The following is a 21,109-nucleotide window of genomic DNA, read 5'->3' as shown; positions in this document are numbered from 1 at the left end:
TAACTATTGAATAAAGGCCAAATATTGAGCTTAAACTACAGGGGGCTGGCCTGAATCAGATCCACTGAAAAAAAGCAGGATGGCTTCCATTTGAGAGGGGGGACCTATGAGGATAGAGATCTGGGAGGATATCATAGTGATGAAGCAAACAGAATCTATGAAAGTACATTAATGAAATATATTTAAACATACACAGAAGAAAGTAGAAAGAAGTTTAAAGTGGGTTTTAGTCAAATGGAAGTTTTATTGCTTTAGTGTTAAATGTAATACATTTTTTAAATGATACATAATGAAAGTTCATGAATCATATATAATCCATTTTTTTTCTATTTATCTTTGGGTGGAAAGACACACCAAAGACCTTGTCCTTTTCCCTTTCCTTCCATTGTTCTTCTATGCTGGATTCAGGGACAATCAGAATTTATACAAAGGTCACCCTATTTAATTCTGATGAGATGGAGAAATAGTAGTTCTTACTATCTGCTACTCCATTGAATCTTAAAATCCCCTGAGTCTTTCAATATATCTTGTGTCTATGCTCTTCATTCTACTGAGAATTGATATTTGACTTGCTGATTGCTAACGTGCCAAAGGTTTTGCTATGGTCCTGCTGTGGATTATTTTATCCACTGTAAAGGGCCTAGAACCGATCTTCTCTGTGCGGAAGGGAGCCGCCCTAATGTCAGTCAACTCCAGAATGTTGCTCCGGGTTGATTAATAGAGCTACGTGTCTGTGGATGCGTAGAGCTATGAGTCGCCTGGCCATAAAAGGAGAAACCCGACTAGGCATTGATAAGGGAGCTGGCCCCGCCCACGATGGGAGGTTTCGGGGAGGGTCCGAGAACCTCTATAAGAGGAATTGCCAGCGGCAACTCGGGGAGACATTTTGGGTGCAGACAATAAAGACCAGTTCTGCTACATGTTGGCTCTCTGTTTGCTTATTCCCCGCTCCTGTCTCCGGAGCGGGGCCGGAGACGTCCGAAGGCTGGTGATAGCGTGAGGCGCGCAGTAAGAAACTTTCAGTTTCCAGTGAAGCTGCAGGGAAGCAGACCCACAACAAGTGGCGCCCGAACAGGGACCTGGGCAGTGTATTCGCTGGAACAAGGAAAGGTAAGTAAAAAGACGCGCTCCTTGATTTTTAGAATCAAGAAGAAGCAAACAGCCTGACTGCTTAGACGCAGTTAGATGAGGCATGGGACAAAAAATAGTTAAAGCCCATATCGAGCCAACAGATTCAGGAGTATATGCTTCATAGCTATATAAACTCCGTAAAAAGAATGGAGTGGATCTTAACTTAAAAGCATGCAGAGCCTGGATAGAAAAAATAGAGCTCTGGTCTGTCTGTGTATGTTTGTCTGCTTTGAATTTTTTGTTCTGTGTTAAAAGTTAGCAAGCTCATAAGAGATAAGAATTCAGCCTCTGTGTTACAGGCTTAGAAAAATAACAGGCTGAATTGTGGAAATTGAAATTCATTCAGAATAGTAATTCTTTCAGAGTGGTTCAAAATGTATTGGTCTTAAAAATTGTTTGTGATTTTAAACTTTTTAACCTGTTGTACCAATTTGTAAGTAAAACAAAAGAAAAAAAAAAACTTGACTATTTTAAACTGGTGGGAAAGTTTTCTCTGAAAAGCAGATTTTCAAAGCCTGCTAAAGGGGAGTAACGGCATTACAATCTTATCTGCTTAATACCACCTGGGAAGCTTCTTACTAGTGGCCTTGAAGCACTCAGGCAGAAGAAAAAAAAAAAAAAAAACTATTTGGTTTGCTTCTGAAACATTGGGTAATTTGTTATCATTATGGGTTATGAATCTTGAAGTTTAAAGTTAAAAAAAAAAGGTGATTAAAGAAAAGGGACAAGAGAGATTGATTTGCAAAATTAATTAATAGTTTAAATGAAGCATCTAGTCAGAAGAGTTATTGGTTTGGAAGTGTTTAAAGTATGTCAGAGAAAGTTTGAGCAAGTAGGCATTGGGAAGAGAGAAACAGAGAAATGGGACAGGAGAATAAAGGTGATTTAAGAAGGATTTATTAGTGGGAGCAAATGATTTCAAGAAGAAATCAGTGGGGAAAAGAAGGAACTTGTTGGAAAAGGTAGTCACGGAGAGGTGACTGTGAGACGGAACGTATTTTTGCAGGGCTAGAGCAGCAATAGGAAGCTGCAGCTGTTTCTGGTTGAAGAAAGCAAACTGATTTAAAGGGATTCAAAATTCTTCCTTATATCCAATATTTGAAACCAAGGATTTGTTTTTAAGGAAATATGTTATGTCTTTACTTTAACATCTGAAAACTTTACAACTAAACAGGCTTATTGCTCAGACTTCTCCCTTAGGGTTTCAACAGTGCATGAGTTCTAGCTTGGAGACGGGGTCCTGGTTAGGACGTGGAAGGAGGACAAGCTGACCCTGAGCTGGAAAGGACTGTTCCAGATCCAGATACAGCAGTGCTACATAGGAAAGAGAGTGGACTCTGAGGGTGTGGACTTCCCAACTGAATGCAGAGAACAAGCTGAGACAAACATTGAAAAGCAACTGATAAACTGTGCATGTAAAATCTTGATAGAGGTATTGAAACCTCACTATTAGATAAAATATCTATTACTGACACCTCCCCCTCCTACAAAACATCCTCCATCAATCATAAGAGTTCCTAAAACTTGTACCAATAATGTAACTTTTCCTCCTCTGATGAATTGTGTTAGAAAGAAAAGAACCTGGTATGACACTTTATTTGGTGGTGCTGGAACTGGTTTCGGTATAGTTAATTCAATAGACCTTGAGATCTTGGCCAGCAGACTGCGCAGTGCTGGACAAGATGTTTCTCAGGCTTTGACTGTAAATGCTCAAATAGTTGCCCACGACGATCCTACTCCACCAAAATACATTATAATATCAAGGCCAATTTCTACAGATTTTTGATGATAGTATTATTACTAGTTTGGGTTTTACTGGAAATATTAGTAAATTATTTAAGTGGACCAAATGCTCTTTACAAAATATGTATACCTAGATACAAAAAGAAAATGCTCAGAGATTGTTGCAATGTGGGATTATATGTTTAATTTACCAGAAGCATGGAAAAACAATGACCTGAAAATGCTATGTGTACTTTTTTTTTGGTGTACTGGAACTATTGTGTATTGTCAAGTTAAGATATGGGCTGTTATGTGTTAATTTCATGTATTACCTTTTGTCTTACCTGATTACTTTGCTTTAGTTCATATATATGGATATCCTAAACAGATCTTAAGTTATGAAGAAACTATTAGAGTCTAATCAGCGCGCATTAAATGAACATCAAATACAGACTCTTATAGCTGCAGGACAACTTATCGAGGCCTCTCATTTAGTAACATCGGATACTAACCACCATTGGTATGATTTCTTATTTAGATCAGGTAGCGCTACCATTTATTTTAATAGTTTAGCCATACCCATATTATTATTATTGTTCTTTTTGTAATTATGTATGTGTAATTGTCATATGTATTGGAAAATGAAATTAATTTACTCTAATTTCACCCCACTAGCTCAGTCCTCTTATTATTTTCGTGATCTTAAGGCCAAATGATTAAGAAATTAAAAATTTCATATTAGGATTATAAGCTCACTCAAATCTAACAGGCCTCAGCTTCCAAATTATGGGAACTTGACCGTTCCATGAACTCTGTATATTTTTGACACTAGATGCTAGGAACTAGCCATTCCTAGAGATGTTTGTGCTCCAGAGAAGAGTGGCTCCCTCTCTGGGCATAGACAATTAATAAAGAACTGTCAAGATACAGACGATACGGAACGAGTCAACTAGGGAAGCCCTCCCATACCCCACACCTGCACAGATGTATGTGCCAAACCCTTATATAAATTTTTGGCAAAAATCCTTCTTTGTCTATAGACATGATAAGAAAATTAACTAGAATGAACAGAACCTTAAAAACTATGCTCATTAAACAAAAAGGGGGAATGGGATGCAAGAAAATAACTCAACAAGATATTGATAAAGCTCTCTTCACTATCAATTTTTTGAAATTTGACGATGAGGGATTAACCCCGGCCATGAAGGCTTTAGTTGAAAATACCATGGGTAATAAACCAGAAAGAAAATCAATGACAGAAAAATCGGAAAATGATTCCAAAGAATTAAGATTGGAAAAGATAATGTATAAAGATGAGAATAACGTTTGGAAAGGCCCTTACAAAGTTATTGTGAGAGGCAAAGGATTTGTTTGTGTCTCAACAGGGGAAAAGGAGAAAAGATGGATCCCGATCAGAAGGACCAGGTTGGTACGAGAAAAAGAAGACGAATCCATCGGGGTAGAGGAGAAAGGAGGAGAAATGGAAAAAACCGAACCCAACGAGCAAAGAGAAGAGAAGGAAGACGAGAAACTCAAATGCGAATGAATCAAATTGCATGCATGTTGTTAGGATTAAGTAGCCTGATAGGAGGGGTGAAGAGTGAGGAGAGAAATATGATTGCAGATTTGTCTAGTTTTCAAATGGTCACTTGGCATCATCAGCCTATACCATTAGCCACGTTAGGAAATGTTTCCTTTCTGGAAGGTATGGGGGCATACAAAGAATCAAAGGTATGGAAGGAACATTTTAAGAAGCTCACTTTCATTACTCGGGATGTCCCTTTATGCCTGACATATAACTTAAAGATAAGTTCATGCATTATGCTGGAACCTTTTAGAATTAAGCAATCATCCCTCAAAACGAGCGACCTAAATGACTTGACTAGCGAGATGATAGTTGAAATGTTGGCTGTTCCCCACGTGGAACATGAGATAAAAGATGAAGTTGAAAGTCCCCTTCCCCCTTGTACCCTGGTTATGAACTCGCCTTTATTTTCACCTTTGTCCACGGGCGTGTTTCGTAAAGGGCCCTTTTTGCCAGAAGTTAATATCAGCTTTTGGAATGGGGAGACAGATGAGGCACCGGTACTGGTTGCACCAACACCCATAGTGGAAGGGCATATTCAGAATCACCTATGGAAGATAGGTCTGACACTAGCAATTACGAATATTTCAGTTATAATTAATGTTCCTCTACATGAACATCCTACCGAACTGCTGGTGCTGCCGCATAGAGTTTGGAAGAAGGATTTTGGAGAAAGGTTTGGAAGTTTACTAGGGAAAAATACTACCTGCTTTAAACATTCTAAGGTTAATCAGATTCAAACCTGCTTCCCTTTTAAAGGTAGAGTTCAGTCAATTGACGGTACAGCCTTTTTGTTATGTTTGATAGCGTCAGTCGAGCGAGTTAATGACACCAGGAGGCCATAGACTCTATGCTGATTTCTCAAATAACTCAACTGCAATATGTTTCCTTGGAGTTAGTGAAACAACAAGCTTTGTTGTCCCAATATGTGAAACTTACTTGTAGCTTTTTATATCGTGCCTCTTGTATATTACCTGTGTTATATAATTCCTCTGATTATGCATATCTTGAACGTCTTTTACGTAATGCTTCTATGCAAACGTCTTTACAAAATGAATTAATGGCCCTTGACAAAATTATAAATGGATTGGAGAATGTGACAATTGATTTCAATAAGCAATGGGAGGAATCGACCTCCTCGTTGATGGCATGGTTGAATGGGCTTGACTATCACAATGTAATTCACTGGTTAATTCTCGGGTGTGTTGCCCTCGTCCTTGTACTATTTATGTTGTGTTTTTTGCCTTTGATGATTCGAGCCATACTTTTTGCACTACGTCGGTCTCTGACAGAACTGAAGGCATCTAATGTCTTAAATGCCAAAGGAGATTTGTAATCAACCCCTGATCAATGAGCCTAATGTTGTACATGTATTTTGATATTATCTATTTGTGTTTCGATTTCTGGTGCTCTGAATATTTTCCATTTTGATAATTTTTATAATTGATATTCCTGGTGCTCTACCTCCATCTATGTCCTTCCGAGTTGTGATGGCTGTATTAGACCGTCCTCTTTTTAAACAAAAAGGGGGAATTGTAAAGGGCCTAGAACCGATCTTCTCTGTGCGGAAGGGAGCTGCCCTAATGTCAGTCAACTCCAGAATGTTGCTCCGGGTTGATTAATAGAGCTACGTGTCTGTGGATGCGTAGAGCTATGAGTCGCCTGGCCATAAAAGGAGAAACCCGACTAGGCATTGATAAGGGAGCTGGCCCCGCCCACGATGGGAGGTTTCGGGGAGGGTCCGAGAACCTCTATAAGAGGAATTGCCAGCGGCAACTCGGGGAGACATTTTGGGTGCAGACAATAAAGACCAGTTCTGCTACATGTTGGCTCTCTGTTTGCTTATTCCCCGCTCCTGTCTCCGGAGCGGGGCCGGAGACGTCCGAAGGCTGGTGATAGCGTGAGGCGCGCAGTAAGAAACTTTCAGTTTCCAGTGAAGCTGCAGGGAAGCAGACCCACAACAATCCACCCTGCAAGTTAAACTTTCCTATATGTGCCACATTTTCCAATTTAAAATAGGTGTTTGAAAGTAGGAATTGGATTGTTTTTCTATGTGTACATTCACCATTTAGCATAGAATTTGGCATTTACCAAATTATTTTATGCATATTTTATGTGTTTATATTTCTCAAATTCATAATAAGATGGAAAAATCCACCCATGTTTCTTCTATTTCTTCTCTTCATTTCTCAACATGGCTTTTGAAGTCACTATTCAACTGAAACTTCTCTCCAAGGATACAAATGATTTAATAGTTAACATTTAAAGAACACCTTAAAATTTACAAAATTTTCTGCTTGGAATATCTCATTTAACCCTAACAATGACCCTATGAGAGAGCTATTATACATTTTACATGGTAAACTTAGTTTCTGACATGATGAATTTAAATTGACAATGAAGCTCTTAAAGATGCAGGAAGGAAGCTCAGAAAATACATTGCAATGTTCCATTACTATTTGTTAAGAATTTTAAATAATATATTATCTTAATATTAACTTTAAATTTAGATTATTAAAGAATAGATTTAATGCTTATAACAAAAAAGGATTATATGTGATTGTTCAAAATATTCTATATGCTAAATAATTGCAGACTTGTGATTTTTATATGATTTTAATGACAAAAATACACAATGTTTTTTTTCCCCTTCTGAGCTGATTTTTTTTTTTTGTGCAGCATGACAAGTATGGAAATATGTTTAGAAGGATCACATATGCTTAATCTAAATTGGATTTCTTGGAGTCTTGAAGAGAGGAGAAGAAAGAGGGAGGAGAAAAAAATGGAACACAATGCTCTGAAAACTATCTTTTCATGTATTTGGAAAAAATAAAATACTATTGAAAAAAATTACACAATGATTATTAGATTAGTTTTCCCAATAGAGGACATGTCACATTCAAGGTAGCAAATAAAATTGTTCCCAACGTAACAGCAACCTCTCTTCTCCCAATATGAAATAATAAATAATATGTCAAATACGTAGCAAATAAAATTTTAGGAAGAAAAGATGGGAATTCTTCTGCCCCCCGCCTCCCATAAGAAATTAAAATTTCTGAAGTATATTTGGAGAGCTAAAGAATCTACTTGCCTGTCCCCATATTGTGTTCTGTGTAACTAATATTGATTTTGGTTTTAAGTTTTAAATGTGCTGGTTTCTACTATTCTTCTTTCAGCAATAAACTAATCTGTGTCCCCTCCTATCTTATCCTTTCATAAAAACTATAGTGCACCACTCAGTTTCACAAAATAAAAATGAAATGAATATATGGGGAAAGAAGACCTAGCAATTTAGGATCAAAGTGGAAAGGTAAAGAGCAAAGCTGGGAGATGATATAAACCCAAATGCAGACATCCTTATATTGATTATTTATTGATTAAACTTCACAGTAATAAGAAAGAGAATTGCAGAATGCATAAGAAAAAATCTTCAATAATTTGTTGCATACTAGAAATGCATTAAAAATTAAAAGGATATAGAATGGAAATGAGAAGCTGAAGCTAAGTGTGCAATGTCAATCTTTCAAAAGAGTAGACACTGCAATCATGATTTCAGGTAAGACAATATTAAAAATTTACAATGATAAAGAATATAAATAGGTAAGATATATTACTCTTAAGGAAACTGTAGACAGTGAAATAATGGTTATTAAACTAGTATGCACTGAACACAGAATCTTGTTAACTACACTGAACTGGTCTCTAAACTATGGGTTGTCAGAGCCAAAGTAGGCTAGAAACAGGAGAATGATTAATCAAACGAAGTCAATTTCAAAGAAAAAATGCTTTCAAGTCAAAGCCCACATTGCTGAGATAGGCTTATGGCTTATGGCACAGGTATGGTGTTTATCGTGAAAAACACAAGAAGGTGAGGTCCCACACTGTCCTGAGTAAAAAGTTCCTCAGTTTGTATTTCTTGGGACAATGCAGTCATTCTTGGATCCTGTGGGAACAATATCTAAGTTATTATAATTGTTGAGCTTTCTGATTTTCTCAAGTCATTAAGAGTTGTTGAGCTTTGGGATCTTTCAGCAGAGTACAGAACAAGAATTATTATGGTGAGCATATGAGTTCAGTACCTGATTCAGTTTACTTAGCAGTTGCAAGATTTATTACATTTTGCTGCAGAATGTCAGTTGTATCTGGCTCTCAGATTCTGAGGGAAAAAATGGAAGCACCAACAAATCTAAATAGCTAGCAAATAATATGAAAATCATAGATCCTTCAGAAAACAGCTGATGCTTTTCAAAGTAATGTATTTTGCCAAAGGGTGAAATCATCCAGAGGGTAAGCACAAAGTATTGTTATTATTCTAAGCTTATTATTCTTGCTTGATGGACCTTAACTCTGGAAAACAGGGAATCTCCAAATATCTTGACATTTCCTCTTTTGTCCAAAGAGAGGGGTCTAAAAGAACCTCTACCCATATGGTCAACAAAGGAGAGGCAAGTATGCAAAGGAGAAGCAATTGATACAGGACATGATTTTACCCAGGCAGTTAGTTCCTTAAGGGAACTTATTTGGTAAATGTGTCCAAGGTATTATTGCTAGTTGTTGCTTGTAAGCAGAAAAGGGTAAAGGGGATGGCAAGAATGTTGGGGAAGAAAATGCCAACACACTTGAAATAGGTTATTTGTAGTTAGACACACAACAAAAGCAAGAGATAAAAAAAATAGGATAGCGTACTCATCCCTCATCTGGAATCCTGGAATAGCTGTCTAATACAGATTTAGCTGCTTCTGGGTCCATTCTAAATGGAACTAAAAGTCCCTGAATAGTTTAGCCATATACTCGGGAGGAGGGACTCTTCAGATAATCTAGGAATCTGTGCTCACGAGCTTGATTATTGTGTGAAGAGTCAGCAAGACCTGGGAAGAACCATGAGATCCGTTCAGGGTCAGTGTTCAGATATGAGCTTCTCTTTAGTTAAGATTTTCTAAACATATGAAAATGATCCATTTAATTAGAAAATTTTCACACTACATCTTCATTTTAGTATCTTTTCCCTCTTTGGAGAATATTTTTCCTATATTGAATTTAACCCTAATATGTATACATACATGTACATATATGTATATATATATACATATATATGTATGTATATACCACATACATATGTATATAAAAATTATAAGTAGTTCAAACTTTTAATCTATTATAGTAACTCAGAGATGTTCCAGTATCAATATCTTACTTAACAGATTTAGTATTGTTCTTACAAAACTTCTTGATCATAGAAATTTGCTGTAAAATAAAAAAGAGAGATATGGTTGTAACAATGCCTTATGTCATAACAGGAGGAAATACTCTGTTTAATTCCAGGTATAAAGTCATATCTGAAAGCCAAATGTGTAGTCACAAAGTATCGAAACAAGACTTTGGATTAACTTGGTGGGAATTTTTCTTTTCAGAGAGGAAATGGCACAATGAGGAAATAAAGTTAAAGAGGATCTTACCTAAGATGTGTCTTAGATCATTCCCAAAATTTTTCCAGGAACAGACAGTGACCTTTAGCAATTCTCAGACCATAGAACATATCATTTTCTACTATTGACTTCATGATCCTTCAGACAACTAGTCCAAGTAAACAAAGTTTAAAACAGTAATAAATTGCTGTGTGAAGGTTTTTTATCTTTAAATAGCAAATTTTCACTAACTACAATTTAGGACTTGAATATTTCATTTATCTTTTACTTTATAAATTAAAACTATCCATATGGTTTTACACATACAGCAAATACCCAATAGTTGGCCATTGTTAATATGTTGAAGTTACATCTGTAAACCAGCTTATACAATTTCGTAATAGCCACGAATTTTCAAGTAAATTATAGTAAATATATTAAATATATTAAAATTAGGTAAGAAATAAACTGAAAACAATAACAATATTAACAAACCAAACAGATGATAAACAAAACTGAAGCCTAGTTCTTTCAAAATATTAATAAAATTCATAAGTATTTAGTCAAACTGTTTAAAAGCAATAGAAAATCAAATCAACAAAAAAACTCTGAATTCACATCAATATTAGAAATATATGTATATAACTATTTTATTATATATGATATACTTTAAATGTATGCATATGTATAATTTATATATATATATATGTATATATATATATATTATGTATATGCATAGGTAAATGATAGTTAGATAAAGAGGAAGAAAGAAGGAAAAATAGGCAGATATATCTAGATAGATAAATAGATATACCACAAATAGAATTATGTGCAACAGAAATATGCTGTCTTTCCCAATAAATACAGGAGTAAAGCAGGGGTCCTGCCTCTTACCACTACTATTTGATTTAATTTTAGAAGGCCAGCAACAGCCATAAGAAAAAAAATTGATTCGGTAATGATAACATGTTTTACCAAGAAAATCTTAGAGAGTCAGCAAAGGTGCTAATTAATACAATTAACAGCTCCAGCAAAGTTACAGGCTTCAGAATAAATTTAAAGCAACTATGTTTTTATATAATAATATCAAAATCATAAAGAAAACAGAAAGCAAAACATCTTCAAAATATGTACCAAAGGAAAAAAAAAAGAAACTTCTTGGGGATCAGTCTACCAAAGCACAAATTATCTCTATAGTTTAAATTTTAAAGTTCTCTTAAAAGAAATAACAACTAATGCAATACTCAGTACACATAAATGTGCATTGGCAAAATGACATAAATGACAATATCATCAATGTTAGTTTATATTTGTAATGCTAAACTAATTACAATATCACGAAATACGTCATAAATTAAATAAACTTACAAAATTCATTTGGAAAAATAAAAGCTTTGAACTATCAAGGAAAATAATGAAAAAAATTGGGATGGGGAATATCACTTTCACATTTCTAGCTGATAATATTATAAATTAGCAATCCGAGACATTTGATACTTCTGAAAATGGATATTAATAGAAATTTTTAAATTGATTTTAATTAACATTAACCCTCAGAGATAAAACAACAGATATCAGAAATAATGGCACTCAATAACTCAGTATTCTATAAACCAGAATATGTAAAGAACTTTAGAAAGACAACAGCCAGGTTAACCCTTCTGCTTGTTTTTGATTTATGACCCAGACTTAGGAAGTAACATCACTGCCCCATAGTACCTGCAGCTTCACCCTACCATGGTTAGACCTCTCTGCTAGATCTGAGACTTCTTCCTGCCCTGATCTACACTTTCTCTACACTGAAATGCTCACTGTCTAAAGTCAGAAAGCCTAAATAACCATCTACTTCACAAACACACAAAGCAAGTTCTTGCACAATTACAAATGTATTGTCAATGTTATAAAGATACATCTAATCTTAGATAATTAGTATTTGAATTATGCCCCTGAATCAATTCCAAATTAGTTTTTTTGGTTTTACACAAACCTCACAGGTTGTAACTAAGTTTCCTCAAAAATCTGACTATTCTTGATCAAAATCCTTCTATTTCATCCATTGACTTTCACAAACTTCAAAACTAATCACAAATTTAACCCTAATCTAGTCTGTCTTTACTTGACTGATTCAGTAGAGGTGACAGGTCTTCATACTTAGTTCAAATTGTGAATTGACTCAAAGGAAGTGCTCTTAGACTTTTAAATGCAACAGGATTAAATAGGGTGCAATGATTGATTTATGACTGATTCAATTGATATTCATTCTTATAAATGATTTTGTCATTACAAAGTTTTGCTTCAATGTTTTTAACATCTTTTGTCCTAATAATTCTCAAGCTAAGCATTCTGTTTCAGTGGTTTTAAGAGCTTTTAAGATCTTTGCAGGACTTCCGGCTAAGATGGCGGCGTGGAGGCAGACAGCTGCTTGAGCTCCTCGCTTTCTCTCAGAACTTACTTCATGACAAGCCTCTGACTTAATGCTTGACCCAGAAAGAAATCCACAAATTATCACCAAGAGAAGACATCCTTGAAAGTCGCCAGAAAAGGTCTGTGTTTGTTCGGGGGAGGGTCAATCAGACTGGGCGCAGACTGAGGGCAGACAGCCAGAGCAAGACAGGCAGCTCACACAGCTCAGACCGGAGGGGGAGGGGTGTGATCTCTGCAGTTTCTGCGAAAGGGCTTTTACCCCAGTGTGGATACTCCGTCTTGGCAGCAAGCCAGGAGCAGCAGAGAGGGTGTAAACACCGGAGGTGAAGATTAAAACCCCAGAAAGCCAGCGTCTCTCAGAGCCCGGCCACCCCCAACCCCCACCTGGATTGACTCAGTGTTCTCAGAGCCTCAGAGCACAGACTCAGTACAGTCATTGCTGTTCTGTTAGTGGCTCTCTGCTGCCCTATCCCCAGTTTGTAGAGGAAGCCCATTAATACCATCCAGCCCTATCCCCCGCAAAACAGACCAATTGCTTCTCTTGTCAGTTTGTTTTCTTTGATTCTGACAAAATGAATAAAAAATTCAAAAGGGCTCTAACCATTGACAGCTTTTGTGTGGAGAGGGAGCAGACTTCAAATGCTGAGGAGACTAGGAACAGAATGTCCCCAGATGTATCCCCTGGGAGGGATATAAGCTGCTCCTCAATACAAAAGAACCTCATAGAGGAAATAAAAAAGGCTCTCACAAGAGAGCTGGAAGAGAAATGGGAAAAGGAAAGGGAAGCTTGGCAAGAGAGCCTGGAGAAGTCATCCCATGCATTCAAAGACAGAATGGATAAAGAAATCAAATCATTGAGAAACAAGATTAGTGAGCTGGAAAAGGTAAACAACTCCAAGGAAAACAGGATTAGTGAGCTGGAAAAAGAAATCAGCTCTCTAAAAAATAAAATGGATAAAATGGAAAAAAATTCCATAGAAGATAAAAACTCAATTGGACAATTACAAAGAGATATAAAAAAAGTGAGTGAAGAAAATACATCATTGAAAATTAGACTGGAACAAGTGGAAATGAATGACTCAAGGAGAAACCAAGAGGGAGTCAAGCAAAACCAGAGAAATGAGACAATTGAAAAGACTGTCAAGTACCTTACCAGAAAGACAACAGACCTGGAAAACAGATCCAGGAGAGACAATTTGAGAATAATCGGACTCCCTGAAAAATGGGAGGAAAAAAAGAGCTTGGACACCATTTTCGAGGAAATTATCAAAGAGAACTGCCCAGACATTTTGGAAACAGAGGGTAAAATAGACATTGAGAAAATTCATCGATCACCTACTGAAAGGGACCCTAAAATCAAAACGCCAAGAAATATAGTGGCCAAGTTCAAGAACCATCAGACAAAGGAAAAGATATTGGAAGCTGCTAGAAAAAAACAATTCAGATATGGAGGATCCACAATAAGGATAACACAGGATCTAGCAGCGTCCACATTAAAAGAACGCAGGGCCTGGAACATGATATTCCGAAAGGCTAAGGAACTTGGTATGCAGCCAAGAATAACTTACCCAGCAAGAATGAGCATCGTTTTCCAGGGAAGAAGATGGACATTTAACGAAATAAATGAATTCCATCTATTTTTGATGAAAAAACCAGACCTACATAAGAGGTTTGATCTTCAAATACAGAACTCAAGAGACTTCTAAAAAAGGTAAAAAGAAATCTTGAGAACTATACTTCTGTCAAAAAAATATGTAAAGAACATATGTACAATTTGTCTTAGAAAATAGAGGTGGAAAGGAGATTATATCACAAAAAAATGTAAAGTGGTGGTACTACATCTCATGAAGAGGCAAAGGTAACCTATTATATCTGAGAGAAAGAAAGGAGGGAGATGAACATAGCGTGTATCAATAGACATATTCGATTTATGGTGAAACTTCTTCCACTTCATTGAAAAGTGAAAGGGAAGGAGTAAGCTAAGGGGAAGGGAATACAGTAATTTCGAGGAAAAGGGGTAAAATAAGGGGAGGATCTTTAAGGTGGGGGAGGGATCCTAAAAAGGGAGGGCTGTGAAAAGCAAGTGGTGTTTACCAGTTTAATACTGGATAGGAGGGTAAAAGGGAAGGAAAGGGGAAAAGCATAAGCAGGGGTTAATAGGATGGCAAGCAATATAGAATTAGTCCTTCTAACCATAAATGTGAATGGGGCAAACTGCCTCATAAAGAGGAAGCAGTTAGCAGACTGGATTAAAAGTCAGAATCCTACTATATGTTGTTTACAGGAAACACACCTGAAACAGGATGAGACATTCAAACTAAAAGTAAAAGGGTGGAGCAGAATCTATTATGCTTCAGGCAAAACCAAAAAAGCAGGAGTAGCCATCCTCATCTCAGATCAAGCAAAAACAAAAATTGATCTAATTAAAAGAGATAAGGAAGGGCATTATATCCTGCTAAAGGGAAGCATCAATAGTGAAGCAGTATCAATATTAAACATGTATGCACCAAGTGGTGCAGCATCTAAATTCTTAAAAGAGAAATTAAGAGAGCTGCAAGAGGAAATAGATAGCAAAACTATAATAGCGGGAGATCTCAACCTTGCACTCTCAGAATTAGATAAATCAAACCACAAAATAAATAAGAAAGAAGTCAAAGAGGTAAATAGAATACTAGAAAAGTTTGATATGATAGATCTTTGGCGAAAGCTAAATGGAGACAGAAAGGAATATACTTTCTTCTCAGCAGTTCATGGAACCTATACAAAAATTGATCATATACTAGGGCATAAAAACCTCAAAATCAAATGCAGTAAGGCAGAAATAGTAAATGCATCCTTTTCAGACCATAATGCAATCAAAATAACATTTAATAAAAAGCCAGGGGAAAATAGACCAAAAAATAATTGGAAACTAAATAATCTTATACTAAAGAATGATTGGGTAAAACAGCAAATCATAGACATAATTAATAACTTCACCCAAGAAAATGACAATAATGAGACATCATACCAAAATGTGTGGGATACAGCCAAAGCAGTAATTAGGGGAAGTTTTATATCTCTACAGGCCTACCTGCATAAAATAGAGAAAGAGAGGGCCAACGAATTGGGTTTACAACTAAAATTGCTAGAAAAGGAACAAATTAAAAACCCCCAGACAAACACAAAACTTGAAATTCAAAAAATAAAAGGTGAGATTAATAAAAATGAAAGTAAAAAAACTATTGAATTAATTAATAAAACTAAGAGTTGGTTTTATGAAAAAACCAACAAAATAGACAAACCCTTAGTAAACCTGATTAAAAAAAGGAAAGAGAAAAAGCAAATTGATAGTCTTGAAAATGAAAAGGGTGAACTCACCACTAATGAAGAGGAAATTAGAACAATAGTTAGGAGCTACTTTGCTCAACTTTATGCCGATAAATTCGATAACTTAAATGAAATGGAAGAATACCTTCAAAAATATAGCTTGCCCAGATTAACAGAGGAAGAAGTAAGTAGTTTAAATAGTCCCATCTCAGAAAAAGAAATAGACCAAGCTATTAACCAACTTCCTAAGAAAAAGTCCCCAGGACCAGATGGATTTACAGGTGAATTCTACCAAACATTTAAAGAACAACTAACTCCAATGCTATGTAAACTATTTGAAAAAATAGGGATTGAAGGAGTCCTACCAAATTCCTTCTATGACACAGACATGGTACTGATACCTAAACCAGGTAGATCGAAAACTGAGAAAGAAAACTATAGACCAATTTCCTTAATGAATATTGATGCTAAAATCTTAAATAAGATATTAGCAAATAGACTTCAGAAAATCATCCCCAGGATAATACACTATGACCAAGTGGGATTTATACCAGGAATGCAGGGATGGTTTAATATTAGGAAAACTATTAGTATAATTGACCATATTAATAATCAAATTAATAAAAACCATATGATCATCTCAATAGATGCAGAAAAGGCATTTGATAAAATCCAACATCCATTCCTACTAAAAACGCTTGAGAGTATAGGAATAAATGGACTATTCCTTAAAATAATAAGGAGCATATATTTAAAACCTTCAGTAAACATCATATGTAATGGTGATAAACTAGAACCTTTCCCTGTAAGATCAGGAGTGAAACAAGGTTGCCCACTATCACCATTACTATTCAATATAGTACTAGAAACTCTAGCCTTGGCAATAAGAGCCGAGAAAGAGATCCAAGGAATTAGAGTAGGAAATGAAGAAATCAAATTGTCACTTTTCGCAGATGACATGATGGTATACTTAGAGAACCCCAAAGACTCTGCTAAAAAGCTATTAGAAATAATTCAGAATTTTAGCAAAGTCGCAGGATACAAAATAAATCCACATAAATCCTCAGGATTTTTATACATTACCAACACAATCCAACAGCAAGAGATACAAAGAGAAATTCCATTCAAAATAACAGTCGATAGTATCAAATATTTGGGAATATATCTACCAAAGGAGAGTCAGGAATTATATGAGCAAAATTACAAAACACTTGCCACAAAAATAAAGTCAGATTTAAATAATTGGAAAGACATTCAATGTTCTTGGATAGGCCGAGCGAATATAATAAAGATGACAATACTCCCCAAACTAATCTATTTATTTAGTGCTATACCAATCAGACTCCCAAGAAACTATTTTAATGACCTAGAAAAAATAACAACAAAATTCATATGGAAGAATAAAAGGTCGAGAATTGCAAGGGAACTAATGAAAAAAAAGTCAGAGGAAGGTGGTCTAAGTGTACCTGATTTAAAGCTATATTATAAAGCAACAGTCACCAAAACCATTTGGTATTGGCTAAGAAATAGACTAGTTGATCAGTGGCATAGGTTAGGTTCACAGGACAAGATAGTGAATAAAAATAGCAATCTAATCTTTGACAAACCCAAAGATCCCAAATTTTGGGATAAGAATTCATTATTTAACAAAAACTGCTGGGAAAACTGGAAATTAGTATGGCAGAAACTAGGCATGGACCCACATTTAACACCACATACTAAGATTAGATCAAAATGGGTCCAAGATTTAGGCATAAAGAACGAAATCATAAATAAATTGGAGGAACATGGGATGGTTTACCTCTCAGACTTGTGGAGGAGGAAGGAGTTTGTGTCCAAGGGAGAACTAGAGACCATTATTGATCACAAAATAGAACATTTTGATTACACCAAATTAAAAAGTTTCTGCACAAACAAAACTAATGCAAACAAGATTAGAAGGGAAGTAACAAATTGGGAAAAAATTTTTACAGTTAAAGGTTCTGATAAAGGCCTCATCTCCAAAATATACAGAGAATTGACTTTAATTTATAAGAAATCAAGCCATTCTCCAATTGATAAATGGTCAAAGGATATGAACAGACAATTTTCAGATGATGAAATTAAAACTATTTCCACTCATATGAAAGAGTGTTCCAAATCACTATTGATCAGAGAAATGCAAATTAAGACAACTCTGAGGTATCATTACACACCTGTCAGATTGGCTAAAATGACAGGAACAAATAACGATGAATGTTGGAGGGGCTGTGGGAAAACTGGGACACTGATGCATTGTTGGTGGAGTTGTGAAAGAATCCAACCATTCTGGAGAGCAATCTGGAATTATGCCCAAAAAGTTATCAAAATGTGCATACCCTTTGACCCAGCCATACTACTACTGGGCTTATACCCCAAGGAACTACTAGAGAAGGGAAAGGGTCCTGTATGTGCCAAAATGTTTGTGGCAGCCCTTTTCATAGTGGCTAGAAGCTGGAAGATGAATGGATGTCCATCAATTGGAGAATGGTTGGGTAAACTATGGTATATGAATGTTATGGAATATTACTGTTCTATAAGAAATGACCAACAGGAGAAATACAGAGAGGCTTGGAGAGACTTACATCAACTGATGCTGAGTGAAACGAGCAGAACCAGAAGATCATTATACACTTCAACAATGATACTGTACGAGGATGTATGCTGATGGAAGTGGATTTCTTCAACATAGAGAAGAGCTAATCCAATTCCAATTGATTAATGATGGACAGAACCAGCTACATCCAGAAAAGGACTGGGAAATGAATGTAAACTGTTATTTTTACCTTCTGAATCCAATTCTTCCTGTGCAACAAAAAATTCGGTTCTACACACATATATTGTATCTAAATTATACTGTAATATATTTAATATATATAAGACTGCTTGCCATCAGGGAGAGGGGGTTGGGGGAGGAAGGGAAAAAATCTGAATAGAAGTAAGTGCAAGGGATAATGTTGTAAAAAATTACCCATGCATATGTACTGTCAAAAAATGTTATAATTATAAAATAAAATAAAAAAATTAAAAAAAAAAAAAAAAAAAAAAAAAAAAAAAAAAAAAAAGATCTTTGCACAACTTACTCCTTCCTTAGAAATACTCTCCTCCCTTTAGTCTTCCCTGAATTCTTCCCAACTTTCGAAGAATAGATTTAAGTCCCAGCTCTTTGATAAAGCTTTCTTCCATTGAATTCACGAGCACCTGATTTTTACAGCAGTTACTAGCCATACCACTTATATATGTGACCTTGATATTCATGAGAAATGGATTGTTACCATAAAGTAATAGTGCTTTAGAGCTGTATGACTATTTCTAATTTATTAGTTCTCTCTTTAGTCTGTTTGCGCCCTTTTTGTAGTGGCTAGAAACTGGAAAATGAATGAATGCCCATCAATTGGAGAATGGTTGGGTAAATTGTGGTATATGAATGTTATGGAATATTATTGTTCTGTAAGAAATGACCAGCAGGATGAATTCAGAAAGGTTTGGAGAGACTTACAGCAACTGATGCTGAGTGAAATGAGCAGAACTAGGAGATTCACTTCATAGGAGATACACTTCAACAATGATACTGTACGAGGATGTATTCTGATGGAAATGGCTATCTTCAACATAGAGAAGAGCTAATCCAATTCCAATTGATCAATGATGGACAGAATCACCTACATCCAGAAAAGGAACACTGGGAAATGAGTGTTCTTGTTTTTTTCCCCAGGTTATTTTTACCTTCCGAATCCAATTCTTCTTTTGCAACAACAACAACAACAACAACAACAACAACAAAATTCGGTTCTGCACATATATATTATACCTAGGATATACTATAACATATTTAATATGTATGGGATTGCCTGCCATCTAGGGGAGGGGGTAGAGGGAAGTAGGGGGAAATTTGGAACAGAAGGGAGTACAAGGGATAATGTAAAAATGTTATAATTTTAAAAATTAATCAAAATAAATAAATAAATATATATATATATATATGTATAAATAAATAAATAAATAAAAATAAGTAGATAGATAGATAGATAGATAGATAGATAGATAAATAAATAAATGAATGAATGAATGAATGAATAAATGAATAAATAGATTTGTCTGTCTGCCAGGAGTATAGTGATAAAGTGATGGAAATTGCTGCCCTATGAAAACAAAAATTCAGAAACTAGTGTCAAAAATATGCAAATAAGGTACTGTGGTTAAGGCACAATCATTTTTATCCTCTGACATATGTTTGCTATTAAATCAAATTTAAATATTCTTCTAAACATGTTGATACATATAGCCATAAATTGAGACTATAGTGACTTTTTTTCTTTCTTTTCAATTCAACATAACAAGAAAAGGGGAATGTTTTTTGTGCTTAAATGTATTTTCTAGAGATACCAACTTAAAAAAAAATCTACTTTCTTAAAAACAAAATTCCCTTTATTAAAAGAGCTATTATTTACAAAATAGAGATATGTCTTTATCTTCAGGTTCAATTTCTCAGTTCCTGAGAGCCCTAACTTCACATGATTAAACTTTACTACTTCAGGAAAAAAAATGGTGTGTTGTAAATGTGTGTTTATATGTATGTATGTCGTGTTTGTGTGTTTGTGTAGGGAGTCATGTGGGTATATTTTAATCCCCGATAGAACCTTTTTGTGATAAAATTGAATTTTACTGTCATGATTATTAGCCAAGGTCTGGATAGGTTATAGTAACAGTATTAGAAAGGCTACAACAATTCCATAATACTACTGCAGTACTAGAAGAGTTGTGAGTTTAAAAGACACAAGGAGATATTACATAAAACAATACAGAAATAAGGAAATTATTAAAGGATAGAGATTTAATAACATGACTTTTTTCACAATCAAAAATTACAAATTACATTGGTAGTGTAGGAACTTAAGATTCCCAATTCTGTACAAATATATAAACCTTATCCAATAAGAAAATTCATAACAATAATGCAATTTTGACAATAAATTTCTTAAAGGGCAGTTAGATGGTACCGTGGAGACAGCACCAAGCTTAGAGTCAGTAGGACTCATCTTCCACATTGACTGTGTGGATTAACCCTTTTGCCTCAGTTTCCTTATCTGTAAAATAACCTGATTAAAGAAACAGCAAATCACTCCAGTATCTTTGCCAACAAAATCCCAAATGGAATCACAAAAAACTGGATATGAATGAAAGAAAGAACATAACGAGAAGTTACTTAATTTAAAAAAAAATAAATGTGTCTTCTCATCCTCTAAAAATTATCATTTTAAAAAGTCAACAGCCTATATTTCAAGTTTCTGTGATGAATTGCCTATTATGTCACAATCTTCCTAGGATTTGGTCCTCTATGGCAAGTTAAGCAATCCTCAAATAGCTAAGACCCTTAGACCTATTACAAAAGCCTCTAGATCTATTCTCTATGGGTTCTAACTTTAAAGTGGGTCACCTATAAGTAAGGACACGGGCATTGGAGCAACTTCTTTTCACAAGTTTTCTTTCTTTCAGGATGGGTCCTCTCTGTAAA

At 35.3% G+C, this 21,109-nt stretch overlaps 1 protein-coding gene across 1 annotated transcript; it reads left to right on the top strand.

Moving 5' to 3' along the window:
• The first annotated feature begins 636 nt into the window (after positions 1–636).
• Positions 637–5,283, top strand: LOC141550877 (uncharacterized). The gene is made up of 2 exons (XM_074281973.1): positions 637–1,110; positions 4,239–5,283. The coding sequence occupies exon 2, from the start codon at positions 4,255–4,257 to the stop codon at positions 5,281–5,283; it is 1,029 nt and encodes a 342-aa protein (XP_074138074.1). The 5' UTR covers positions 637–1,110; positions 4,239–4,254.
• Positions 5,284–21,109: the final 15,826 nt, after the last annotated feature.

Source organism: Sminthopsis crassicaudata, chromosome 1 (assembly GCF_048593235.1).
Source record: "Sminthopsis crassicaudata isolate SCR6 chromosome 1, ASM4859323v1, whole genome shotgun sequence".
Taxonomy (NCBI): Eukaryota; Metazoa; Chordata; class Mammalia; order Dasyuromorphia; family Dasyuridae; genus Sminthopsis; species Sminthopsis crassicaudata.
This window is presented reverse-complemented; position numbering and strand designations above follow the sequence as displayed.

What these genes read in the sequence shown, in the direction of transcription:
- LOC141550877 (XM_074281973.1), top strand. Translation starts at nt 4,255, where the DNA reads ATGGATCCCGATCAGAAGGACCAGGTTGGTACGAGAAAAAGAAGACGA.